This window comes from Tupaia chinensis, unplaced genomic scaffold (genome assembly GCF_000334495.1).
Source record: "Tupaia chinensis unplaced genomic scaffold, TupChi_1.0 Scaffold000528_1, whole genome shotgun sequence".
Classification (NCBI taxonomy): Eukaryota; Metazoa; Chordata; class Mammalia; order Scandentia; family Tupaiidae; genus Tupaia; species Tupaia belangeri.
Window position 1 is genome coordinate 2,052,745 of NW_006160041.1, and position 11,521 is coordinate 2,064,265.

Sequence of the window (11,521 nt, forward strand, 5' to 3'; positions counted from 1 at the left end):
GGCCGCCCCGGCAACCAGGAGGCGGCCAGTGGCGTAGAGCATGTCGGGGCCGGGCAGACGGGGGTGACAGAAGAAAGACGGGCTCAGGGAACTGCAACTCCCAGCAGCGCCGGGTCGGGGACGCGGGCGGCGGCGGGAGGGCGGGGCGAGCCCGGGGCCGCACGGAAGACCATGCTAGTCCAGCCCCTCGCTTCACCCCGACGACAGCCAGCGGTCTGAGTCGCCGGAGTGTCGCTGGGCCTCAGTTGTCGGCCAGTCCCAGGCGCGAAGTGTCTTGGCCTGGACGAGGGGTCGCCCGAAGTGCGAGATGCAAGCGGGGAAGGTCGGTGCCACGCTCCCGGGAGAAGGGCGCTAGTTAGAAACGCCAAGTCCTGGGGGCGGGTCAAAGGTGAGCCGCTCCGCCCACAGCGCCACAACGACTCCCGGCGTGCAGTGCGCCGCGCCTGGCGCGATCTGCGTCTGCGCGCGGCCTTCGGAGGTTGGCTGTCGCGGAGGTTCGCTGTCGCGGAGGTTCCGGCCGGAGGTGGCGCTTCTATGGGGCTCGAGAGCGGGGCGGGGGCGGGTCGTGTACCCGTGGCGCGCTCCACTCCGGTGTCGGCCCTCCTTAGCCCTCCCACAGCGACCTCTACCTGGGCTGCGGAACGTCAGCCCTCACCTCGCAGCACCTCCCAGCCCTGCGCGCGCAGTCCTAGCAATTACTGGATGGCCTTGCAGGGGGAGATGTGAGCGTTTTACAGGACGCGAGGGGAGGCGTTGTCCTCGCACCCCTCCCCCGGGCCCCTCTGAAGGAAAGGGCTGGATATTCTGCTTGTTTTCTAAGAGGCCCAGTTGAGTCTTAGGCATACTGAAGTCTGAAGGACGCTGTTTTAGCTAGATCTAAGGAAAGTCGCAATCAGGTGGGACGTTATACATGAATAATGTCTAGCCCTCCCATTTCCAATGGGACTTTAGGAGACTCTCTAAAGTCACGTGCAAGAGGTGATTTAAAAATACAGTCTGCTAAGGACCAGCACATACTGTAGCAGTTGTGTCGCTGGATTCCCTCATGGTCGGCCACGGTTTGAATCCCGGACTTGGCAGATTGCTTTCTCTCTCTCTCTCTCTCCCTCTCTGGTCAAATTTAAATAAATAAATAATTGATTGTTTTTTAAAAATACAATCTGCTAGAATAATCAGAATGCATAACAGAATTGGAAACAATTCTTCAGGAGTGCTGATTAGATGGATACTTTACTTGGACTTAAAATTTAGCTCAACAAATACAAAAAGGAACGAAATAGTTTATACAGTTATCACTGGTAAGAGAAAGCAGAAATTGCCCAAGAGATTTCAGATTTCCCGGTTATGAGCCATGATGGATAGCAGTGGCATTTCTTGTGACCCTGGTTGGAGTTAAACGCGTATCAGTCATCAGGTAAGGCATTTTTCAGGCATTCTTCACTTAGGTGCAGGTCCTTCCTCAGACCAGCCCCTGTCTTAGCCCCGGGGTTCCCTTCAGCCACATGTGTAAGGAAAGGGATGCCTCCCCAAATAAGGAAGATTCAATTGTGGCCTCCCAACTCCTCCTCTTTGAAGGACACTTGCTGCCTCTTACCCATTCTGGGCCAGAACCTTCTTCATTTCCCCCAAAAAGCGTCTTCGGGGTTTTTTTTTTTTTAGATATTTTTCTATAGGGTATGTGTGCTCGCTGGGCCAGGAAACAAATCACCCCCGATGGGGATGATAATGTGGCAATCCCTTCTCCTCCATTCTCCCCTCTGGATTTTGGGCACATGGACACACGCCTGGTGTGAGTTTCAAACCACTGAGTCTGGGACTCGAACCACAGTCAACTCTGTGGGAGTCCAGCAACGTAACCATTATGCCCTCTGCTGGTCCCAAAAGGTGCCCTTTTTAAGAAAGGTCCTTTAAAAAAAATAAAAAAGACCAAGTTGGTAGTGCAGAAGTGGTGAAAGCAGGTTCAGATAGCATGTGGGGGTCAGCAGAGGGGAAGGGATCTTCGGTGAAATGCATGTATTCATTGAGGTGGTAGGTGAGTGATCTGAGAGATTCTATCAGGTTCTTCCTCATCCGCATGGACACACGTGTGTCTGTGGGGAGATTCATGAGTGCTAATCACTGGTGACTTTCCTGGGTCCTGCTTTGAGATACTGGTTACCAAGAGGCATCAGAGAAATTAACTTTTGAGTTCTTAAACTTTACAGGGGCCACACACTCAGCTGCCTCTGGGAGCTGGAAGGACACAAAAAACGTCAGAAGTGGGCCAGGTGTGAGAAACAGCAGGCTAGGGAAGGCACACCCTGACTGACAGATGCTATTAATCTGCTCCAGTCAATGGTTGCTACTTAAGAACCTGAACCCGCATCTCCAGATTTTTTTATTAAAAACAAAAAACAAGATTTATATATGGAATTACTGGTCTTTAAACATTGACAACTGATGGAACATTTTAAAATATTGTGTATACCAAACAACACTTCTGAGAGCCAAATAGGGCCCCTGTAGGCTGCGAACTTGCAACCTCAGCTTTGGGGTGAATGGGTGTATCTGCCTAATTTTATGAGGCAGCCATGAGCTTGGAGAACTGGTGGGTAGGAGGTTCAAGGAGATGGATACCAAAGCATCAGGACATTAGAATTCTTGGTCTTTCTGGCACTGCTAGAAGGACTCTAGGCCATCACTTTAGGGCAATCCTTTGTTTTACAAAAGAGAGAGCTAAAGACCAGAAATGGCTGGGATTTGTCCATGATCTTGCAGGACTGTTTCCTGCACTGGGCCCAGACCTCGGGCATGCCAGCCCCAGCTAACTCCACCACACGAACTACTGCCTCCCCACCAGGCCACGCCCCACCCAGGAGACCAAACCTGGCCCTGGGAACTGTCCACAAGGTAGAAGAAGATACTATCTCTGACCAGAGTCAAAGTTCCCTGTACGCCTGTCTAGCCCAGCTTCCTCATTGGTTCAGAGGATCCACCCCTTCAGGGTTCCTCCCCTGCCTGGCTGCTCTGTGAGAGTGGACAGTCCATGGGAGGCCAAGGGTCACTGCAGCACCATGAGTGAGTCTGGCAAGGTAGGGAAGGCACTTGCAAACGAGCTGCACCTTGTGGGGGCCACTCCGACCTCCGGAGCTCAGGCCAGCACAGTTTGGAGCTGAGGGAGTGCGTGCAACTCCCAGGCCTCTGCCCCAGAGAGCTGAGTCTGGCACAAGCTACACAGAGGCGGACCTGAGGAAGGAGGCCTGGTGGGGTGAGAAGAAACAGTGTTGGCTCAGAGTGCCTGTGTCTGGGGACTGGTCTGAGGGCTGGTGCCTTCTCTCCAGGGGCTCCTGAGGCTAGGAACGCACTGAGCACGGTTAATGTGCACTCCTGTTCTCTCTCGCCAGCCCATCCTCTATTCCTATTTCCGAAGCTCCTGCTCATGGAGAGTCCGAATTGGTAAGAGCTTTGCCGCTGCAAGCTGAGCAGCCGGGATGGTGGGAAGAGTGGAGATGCCTGTGTGCAAAGCTGGCACGGGATAGAAGGTGCACTGTCAGCCAGACTCCCCAGGCTCCCGAAGGCCCTGTTCCGAAAGGCACGTCCACCCAGGAACTTCAAGAAGAGAAGGGCCGGGTGGGAGGAAGAGAGTGATTTTTCACATGAGACTGCCCTTTCTCTCTACACCACTCTCCAAAGCCCCTTGACAACTGTGCAGAAAGCAGGCTTGCCAAACCCAGAGGGCCCTGGTTACTGGCAGGGAACAGCTGGCCTCCCTCGGTTATCTTATTTGACCTGGCAAATTAAACAGAACTGGTCAGTGTCAGCTGCAGAGGCTTCAGGAAGCAGCATCTCCCACTCTCTGGAGAGTTCCAGTTTGACCTTTCCTCCCCAAGTTGGTACAGCCTTGGGCAGAGATCGCATTCAGAGTCGCTCACGCTGCTAAAGAGCTCCATGCCAAGTGCTTTTCATGTATGATTCCACTGACACCTCGTCCCTGTTGTACAGATGAGGAAACTGAGGCGAGATACTTGTTCCATCTGCTGAGAGGCAGAGCAGGAATTTGAACCATGTAGTCACTCCAGAGTCCACTGTGCTATGCTCCTCGTCAGATGAGGAAACTGAGGCACAGAGGCTCATTAAGTTACCTGCTCAAGGTCACAGAGCAAGTGAATGCAGTAGACTTTGAACCCAAGCAGGCTACCTCCAGAGCCTGGCCCCAACTCTAATATAAAGCCACCCTCCATGACCCCTCTCCACCCACAGTCACTTGATATTTGCTGGAGTTAGCCAGAGCATTGGGTCCCAGGAGAAACTTCTCCAAGAGGTACCCGTCCTTGACCCCAGAGTCTCTGCCCTAACCCACCACCATATAAAGCATAGGAGAGGCAGAGGGAGCGGGACATAGCCCTCTGGGAGTCCAGTCTTCCAGGACACACACCTTCCTAGTACCTCTCAGAGAGCAGGAGGGCCCCCCTGGGGACCCAGAGAGCCAGCTCTAAGTCCACGGGTGAGAGACACAGCGCATCCTGCACCCGAGGTAGGGGAGTGGGCAGTGACAAGGACAACTGGAGAGAAGGCGATAGTCTGAAGCCTGGGCATTGACTCCCCCAAGAGGGTGCAGAAACCCCCACCCCCTGCAGCCCCATGGCTCCCTGGAGGGCTCCTTCTCCGGGTGTATAACCAGAGGCTAGTCCCTGACTCTTCTCCATGGTATGTCCTAGCTCTGGCCTTGAAAGGCATTGACTATGAGACGATGCCTATCAATCTCGTCCAGGATGGGGGGCAGCAGGTAAGGAGACAGCCCCAGATCATGATGTGGGGGTTGGCACGTGGAGAGGTACCGCAGGGAGTGTCTCTCCAAGCAGTGCCCCTGTGTCTTACGGCTCCTTGGGTGGAGGAGGCTGCTGGCTCACACTGTACAACAGGCTGTAGAGCAGTAGCAGCCAGGGGATGAGCCAGGGTTCCAGGCCCCCAACCATAGTCTGGCCCTTCAGCACCAACCCAGGGGGTGGGTGGAGAGTGGATGCCCCACATTGGGCCCTCTGGATGGCTGGCTGAGATCGGAGCTGACTCGGCAGCCACAGTATGAGATACAGGAGGAAGCCCACGATCAGGCCACTGGATGACGCCTGTAACCGGGCGGCTGCCAGGTGTGCGTACTACACAGGTCCCTGGGGCCTGGGAGCTGGGTCCTCCCCAGGGAAGGGAATGCGAGGATGGGTCTTCCTGCTTGCTTGGTTCTGCTCTAGCCAGCTGAGGCCAGGCCAGCCAGCACACCAGGGCCTTGTCTCCACAGTTCTCCAAGGAATTCCAGGCACTGAATCCCATGAAGCAGGTGCCAGCCCTGAAGATTGATGGAATCACCATTGGCCAGTCAGTGAGTGCAGGGCTTGGGGAGGCCCCGTGAGAGCCAAGCCCTGGATGAGAGGGCCATGCATGTCCCTCGCCTGCATGTGGCCGAGGCCCCTGGTGCCTCACCCTCACGGGACAAGTGGTACAAGGGAGAGAGGGTGTTTGGGGAGTGTGGGGAGGACATGCATTTGGGGAACAGACCAAGAAGGCTTTCTAGGGCTCAAGCTGAGGAGGAGGAAGAGGAGGGAGAGGTGGTAGTGGAAGGCCCTGCCCTCTCTTGCCCCAGGCCCCCTCCCCTCCTCACTGCTCCTCTCCTGACAGCTGGCCATCATTGAGTACCTGGAGGAGACTCGGCCCACTCCACCGCTCCTGCCGCAAGACCCAAAACAGAGGGCCAGCGTGCGCATGATTTCTGACCTCATCGCTGGGGGCATCCAGCCCCTGCAGGTGTGGCACTTGTTCCCTGGCACCCCTCACACTTACCTTCCAGCACTCGCATGCTGATGTCCTGAGCCCGCAACAAGATGCTCAGTGTGGGGTGGGGATGGCAGGAGGGCAGAGGGATTCTGAGGGGGCTTCAACCTAGACCACTGAATGGCAGGAAGCAGCGGGGATCCCAGAAGTCAGCCGCCCTTTGGGCTCCAACCCGCAATCTTAGAAACCCTAGGTTTCCAAGGATGTACCTGGAGGTGCTCTAAGTGGGAAAGGCTCTCTAGTGCCAACCCCAAAAGATTGTAGCAAGTGGGTGTCCCACACTGGGCCCTCTAGGGACAGTCTGGGAGAGGCTGAGCAGGCCCAGGTCCAGGCCTCCTGCCTGTGTTCTATATCATATTTGGAGTTCTCATAGGATTTTTTTTTTTTTCACTAGTAAAACAAAAAAGCATCCAGTCATTCATGTGTGTCAAACCCTGACTTGGTAAACAAGGAAATAGCTGAGTCATACAGCTAAGTTAGCAGAGCAGGGACCAAGCCCAGGACCCCTGTGCACCTGAGTCCCCTACCCCGTGTCATCTCGCTTATTAACACAAGCACTTAGACAGACATCACCATTTTACAGTGAGGAAACGGCTGAGAAGTAAGATGGCCCCAGGGGTGCAAGGATGGAACCGGAGTTGAAATCTCTGAAGCCAGTCCTGTGTGCCTGCCCCATCCCATCCCCACCCCTCCTCCCTGCACGAGGACCACGTAGGGGGGAGCACTGAGCGTAAAGCAAATAGGCCACAGCCATGGCAGCGTCCTGTGTCCCTGCTTCTCTGCCAGAACCACGTGGCTTCCAGACCCAGGGCCATGGGGAAGCCTGAGGCAGTGGCTGTGTGGTAGCCACCGCCTACCAGCTTCAGGCTCCTGCAGGGAGGAGGGACTCACAGAGCCCGGGGCAGGGGGTAGGTATGCAGCTAGGGCAGATGGGAACTGACTTCCCTGAGGAATTTGGCTGTGGGGCAGGCCCAGGCTGGCTCCCAAAGCACTCATGAATTTCCCTTGGGTTGTGCAGAACTTGTCTGTCCTGAAGCAAGTGGGACAGGAGAAGCAGCTGGCCTGGGCCCAGAAGGCCATCAGCTCGGGCTTTAATGGTGAGTCCTCCCCAGATGGCCTCTTAGAGAAATGGCCCTCGTGCACACGGCCTGGGCATCTGAACCAGCCTCCTAGACTGCTTCAGTCTTGACAGTGGCATGGAGGTGGACATGGCTAGGAAGGAGTGGGCTGGATGGGCACCCACAACTGGCCTCAAGCTCTGGCCCTTCTGGGAACCTCAGGACCTGAGGCCACAGCCCTTCAGAGCTGGATGACCCAACTTCTGCTTCACTGCCCACTTCAGCCAGGAAACAGTGCCAGCCTATCAGCGTGGGAGCTGCTGCCTTGGCCAGCGGCAGATCTTATCCACTCTGGAGAGTGTGAGGGGCTGGTGTCTGGACTTGAGGAGCCCAGGAAAACCTCACTTCACCCCCTAGCTACTCTCCAGGCGTGGCTGCCACATTCCCCACACCTAATCTGCCCCTGGGATAGCTGCCCGTTTCATAACTGCAGAGGCCAAAGCCCAGAAAGGTCGATGTCCCCTTCATGCCCAGGGTAAGATTATTCGTGTGGTCCCCACAGCTCTGGAGCAGATCCTGCAGAGCACAGCAGGGAAGTACTGTGTGGGAGACCAGGTAAGCCCTCCCCAGGCCTGCCCACAGCCGCCTCCTCCCTCAGGCTGTCGCTCTCTCCTGCTCAGACCCAGCCCCCTCCCTCTCCCCAGGTCTGGGTCTGCTCAGAGCTTCCTGAGGGGGGACCTCTATGCCAGGCAGAATTAGCCCCTGGGGAGCTCCTCAGCCTTTTCCTACTAAGCTGCCTCAGGAAGCAGTGCGGTGTTCAGGCTGGAAGAGCACATCACTGAGATGATGCGGGGCCTGGATGTCAGCTGAGGGATCAGACTAGGTGACATCTCCATCCCCTCCCAGTTCTGAGTCTAGGGTTACGTGCCATTTACTCCTGCAGGCCAAGGCCCTACACCTGTGGTCTGGGTCCATGGCTCCCCACCCCACTGCCTGCTCCCTACTGAGAGCCCTCACCCAGTCCCTAGAGATAGCCATTTTAATTTTTTTTCTGAGGCTTTTGCTATAGGGCGTATGTGCTCGCCAGAAAGACAGACAGACAGATAGAAAGCAAGAAATCACCCCCCAAGGGGGATGGCCAAGCCACAATCCCTTCTCCTCCATTCTCCTCTCAGGGTCTTGGGCACGCACGCACACGTGCCTGGCGTGAGTTTAAGCCACTGGGTCTAGGACTCGAACCACAGTCAACTACATGGGAGTCCAGTGACATAGCCATTAGGCCAACTGCTGGTCCTGATGGCCATTTTAATAAACACAGTAACATCCACCAGGGCAACAAACCCACAGAGCTGGTTGCCAGGGCAACTGGACTGCAGCCTGGGAGAAGCACTTCAGCTCTAAGGGACAGACGCTGGCAGACCCAGGGGAAATGAGGCTGGGGTAGGATGGTGGGATGGGCAGAGGAGCTGGAGCAGATGGGAACTTCAGAGCTGACACCCACAGCTCAGTCACGATCTTATCCACTCTGGAGAGTGTGAGGGGCTGGTGTCTGGACTTGAGGAGCCCAGGAAAACCTCACTTCACCCCCTAGCTACTCTCCAGGCGTGGCTGCCACATTCCCCACACCTAATCTGCCCCTGGGATAGCTGCCCGTTTCATAACTGCAGAGGCCAAAGCCCAGAAAGGTCGATGTCCCCTTCATGCCCAGGGTAAGATTATTCGTGTGGTCCCCACAGCTCTGGAGCAGATCCTGCAGAGCACAGCAGGGAAGTACTGTGTGGGAGACCAGGTAAGCCCTCCCCAGGCCTGCCCACAGCCGCCTCCTCCCTCAGGCTGTCGCTCTCTCCTGCTCAGACCCAGCCCCCTCCCTCTCCCCAGGTCTGGGTCTGCTCAGAGCTTCCTGAGGGGGGACCTCTATGCCAGGCAGAATTAGCCCCTGGGGAGCTCCTCAGCCTTTTCCTACTAAGCTGCCTCAGGAAGCAGTGCGGTGTTCAGGCTGGAAGAGCACATCACTGAGATGATGCGGGGCCTGGATGTCAGCTGAGGGATCAGACTAGGTGACATCTCCATCCCCTCCCAGTTCTGAGTCTAGGGTTACGTGCCATTTACTCCTGCAGGCCAAGGCCCTACACCTGTGGTCTGGGTCCATGGCTCCCCACCCCACTGCCTGCTCCCTACTGAGAGCCCTCACCCAGTCCCTAGAGATAGCCATTTTAATTTTTTTTCTGAGGCTTTTGCTATAGGGCGTATGTGCTCGCCAGAAAGACAGACAGACAGATAGAAAGCAAGAAATCACCCCCCAAGGGGGATGGCCAAGCCACAATCCCTTCTCCTCCATTCTCCTCTCAGGGTCTTGGGCACGCACGCACACGTGCCTGGCGTGAGTTTAAGCCACTGGGTCTAGGACTCGAACCACAGTCAACTACATGGGAGTCCAGTGACATAGCCATTAGGCCAACTGCTGGTCCTGATGGCCATTTTAATAAACACAGTAACATCCACCAGGGCAACAAACCCACAGAGCTGGTTGCCAGGGCAACTGGACTGCAGCCTGGGAGAAGCACTTCAGCTCTAAGGGACAGACGCTGGCAGACCCAGGGGAAATGAGGCTGGGGTAGGATGGTGGGATGGGCAGAGGAGCTGGAGCAGATGGGAACTTCAGAGCTGACACCCACAGCTCAGTCACAGTGGACACGCCCCACCCAGCCACTGAGCCCCAGGTACCCACCCTGATGCAGACCCACCCGGCTCTCTTTCAGGTGTCCATGGCTGACCTGTGCCTAGTGCCTCAGGTGGCAAATGCCGATAGGTAAGAGAGAGCCCTGCCACCCTCCCTCCACCCAGCTCCACCCTCAGGCAGGCCCCTCTCTTCAGCTACTGGGGCAGCATCTCGTACAGGCTGCCCCAACTGACCAGAAGACACTTTGGTCTAGAAGAAATCAGCAAAATACCCTTACCATGCCCACCCAGGTGATCCTGCACAGTACAGACAGCCCCATTCTAAGAGGCAGCTCACCTGGTGGACACCCCAAGAGCACCTGCCCGCTGTCACCAGCTGTGGTGTGTCTGCCTGCTTTCTTACATCAGTCCTTCAACAGGGCTTGAATGAGTACCTCTCCGTGCAAGGCTCAGGCCAGGCATTAGAGACATGCAGTGAATGGCACAGCCCTGCCTCGAGCTTAGGATATGGGTAAAGAGACACACTGTGTATATAAGCGGCTAGCACTGAACCTCACACGAGTGGGTTCTCAGTACTGTCATTGCTTAGACGGGCACAGTAGGTGACATGCCAAACGATATGGCTCAAGACCTACCCATGCTCACTGTGTACCAGGCTCCCCTGCAGAGCTGCCTTACCTCCTGTCCTGGCCAGCCCCATGGCCATCATCCGGCCTTACCTCTCTGCTCCCTTACTACCCACAGGGCAGTCACCCTGAGTCCTGAAACCGTAGTTTTCAGAGTGTTCTCTGTTATAGGTTCAAGGTGGATCTCAGCCCCTACCCTACCATCAGCCGCATCAACAAGACACTGCTGGCATTGGAGGCCTTCCAAGTGTCTCACCCCTGCCGGCAGCCGGATACACCTGCCGAGCTGAGGGCCTAGTTCCCAAACCTTCCCAGCTGACGTGGGGAGCAGGGTGTGGGAGCAGAAGCTGGGTGGGCTGAGCGGACCTGGAAACGGGTGCATCCTAATTGAATTCTACCCCTGGAACTTGGACTCGTGCCTTGGATCTGCCGTCCTACTGCAGCTTGTTCTGCCTCAGTCTTCTCATCTGTCACATGTGGGCAGAGCAGGGTTGGGGGGTGCAGGGAAAAGGTGGGCAGAATTGTTGCCTGCCTGTCATGGGCAGACATGCAGACAAAGTGAGAATGGGGATTAAATGCCTGGCGAGTTCACCGGAAAGGAAGCCTGCACTCCTTCTCTTATCCCTCTTACTATACCTGACCCCAAAGAATGCCCACAGTGCAATGTGGCCATTAACCGAACAGACCCCCAACTTGCTCGGTTAAGACTAAATGGGGTTCCAGAAGATGCACACACTCCCTAGCTGGAATCCGTGTGTCTGACCAGTTGAAAAGGTCAGTCAAGCTACTTGTCCACCCTGTGGCAGGCCTGACCCTGGCACCTAAGGGTGAGGAAGAGAAAAAAGCCCAAAGCCTGCCCGAGAGAATCAGATGAGTCAGGGAGAGAGCAGAGGTAGGGAGCTGAAGTAAGCATCTGGTCACCAGGAGTGGCACCACTGTTAGTGTTCTACGCAGTTGGGCACTTAGGTAAATCCAAGCATGATGGCCCTGGGAACAGAAGGCAGGCTCGCCCATGGGCAGCGCGAACAGCTGTTGACCAGGCAGCTACTGACCATGGGCTGCCCTGGAGGGAACAAGTTACTTGGTTGGCAGTGTTCAGGAATAAGCAGGACACCAGGGGTAGAGATGCGGTAGGGAGAGGGGGGTAGCTTCTGGGAGTGAGACAAGAAGGCTTTTCATGACCTATATGTGAGATTTCATTTTCCCCACACGGCTGAGGTTAATCAGGGAGTTACGCTCTGTGTGTGGTTCTACCGAGGCCACCATTCTCAGCTACGAGTTTCTTTTCTCCAGTCCCGATTCCAGGGTCCCCTGTTCCCTCTCACCTTGGGCTCCTTTCTAGCCTCCCCTCATAGA

General features: G+C 55.9%; 2 protein-coding genes across 8 annotated transcripts in view; one reads left to right on the forward strand and one right to left on the reverse strand.

Annotated features, from left to right (window-relative positions):
• The window catches only part of POMT2 (protein O-mannosyltransferase 2), a gene marked incomplete in the record, with an annotated part of 52,163 nt that extends 52,120 nt beyond the window's left edge, over positions 1–43 (reverse strand). Inside the window, 1 exon segment of the mRNA XM_006157077.3 lies at positions 1–43. Coding sequence (XP_006157139.2) covers positions 1–42 — 42 coding nt within the window.
• A 119-nt stretch (positions 44–162) lies between these two features.
• GSTZ1 (glutathione S-transferase zeta 1) lies at positions 163–10,763 on the forward strand. 7 transcript variants are annotated; one of them, XM_006157080.3, is made up of 9 exons: positions 163–322; positions 3,384–3,435; positions 4,698–4,765; positions 5,273–5,353; positions 5,650–5,775; positions 6,821–6,899; positions 7,423–7,475; positions 9,620–9,669; positions 10,337–10,763. In XM_006157080.3, exons 1-9 carry the CDS (start codon positions 308–310, stop codon positions 10,461–10,463), a joined length of 651 nt encoding a protein of 216 aa, XP_006157142.1. In that variant the 5' UTR covers positions 163–307; the 3' UTR covers positions 10,464–10,763. The 7 variants fall into 7 exon arrangements, with proteins under 7 accessions (XP_006157142.1, XP_006157143.1, XP_006157141.1 ...); XM_006157081.3 differs by having other exon boundaries at positions 306–388; XM_006157079.3 differs by lacking the exon at positions 163–322 and adding an exon at positions 2,965–3,071.
• Positions 10,764–11,521: the final 758 nt, after the last annotated feature.

Excerpts from the sequence above, each read along its gene's own strand:
- GSTZ1 (XM_006157079.3), top strand. Across the intron at positions 7,476-9,619 it reads AGTACTGTGTGGGAGACCAG|GTGTCCATGGCTGACCTGTG; the intron begins GTAAGCCCTCCC and ends GCTCTCTTTCAG. Across the intron at positions 9,670-10,336 it reads CAGGTGGCAAATGCCGATAG|GTTCAAGGTGGATCTCAGCC; the intron begins GTAAGAGAGAGC and ends TCTCTGTTATAG.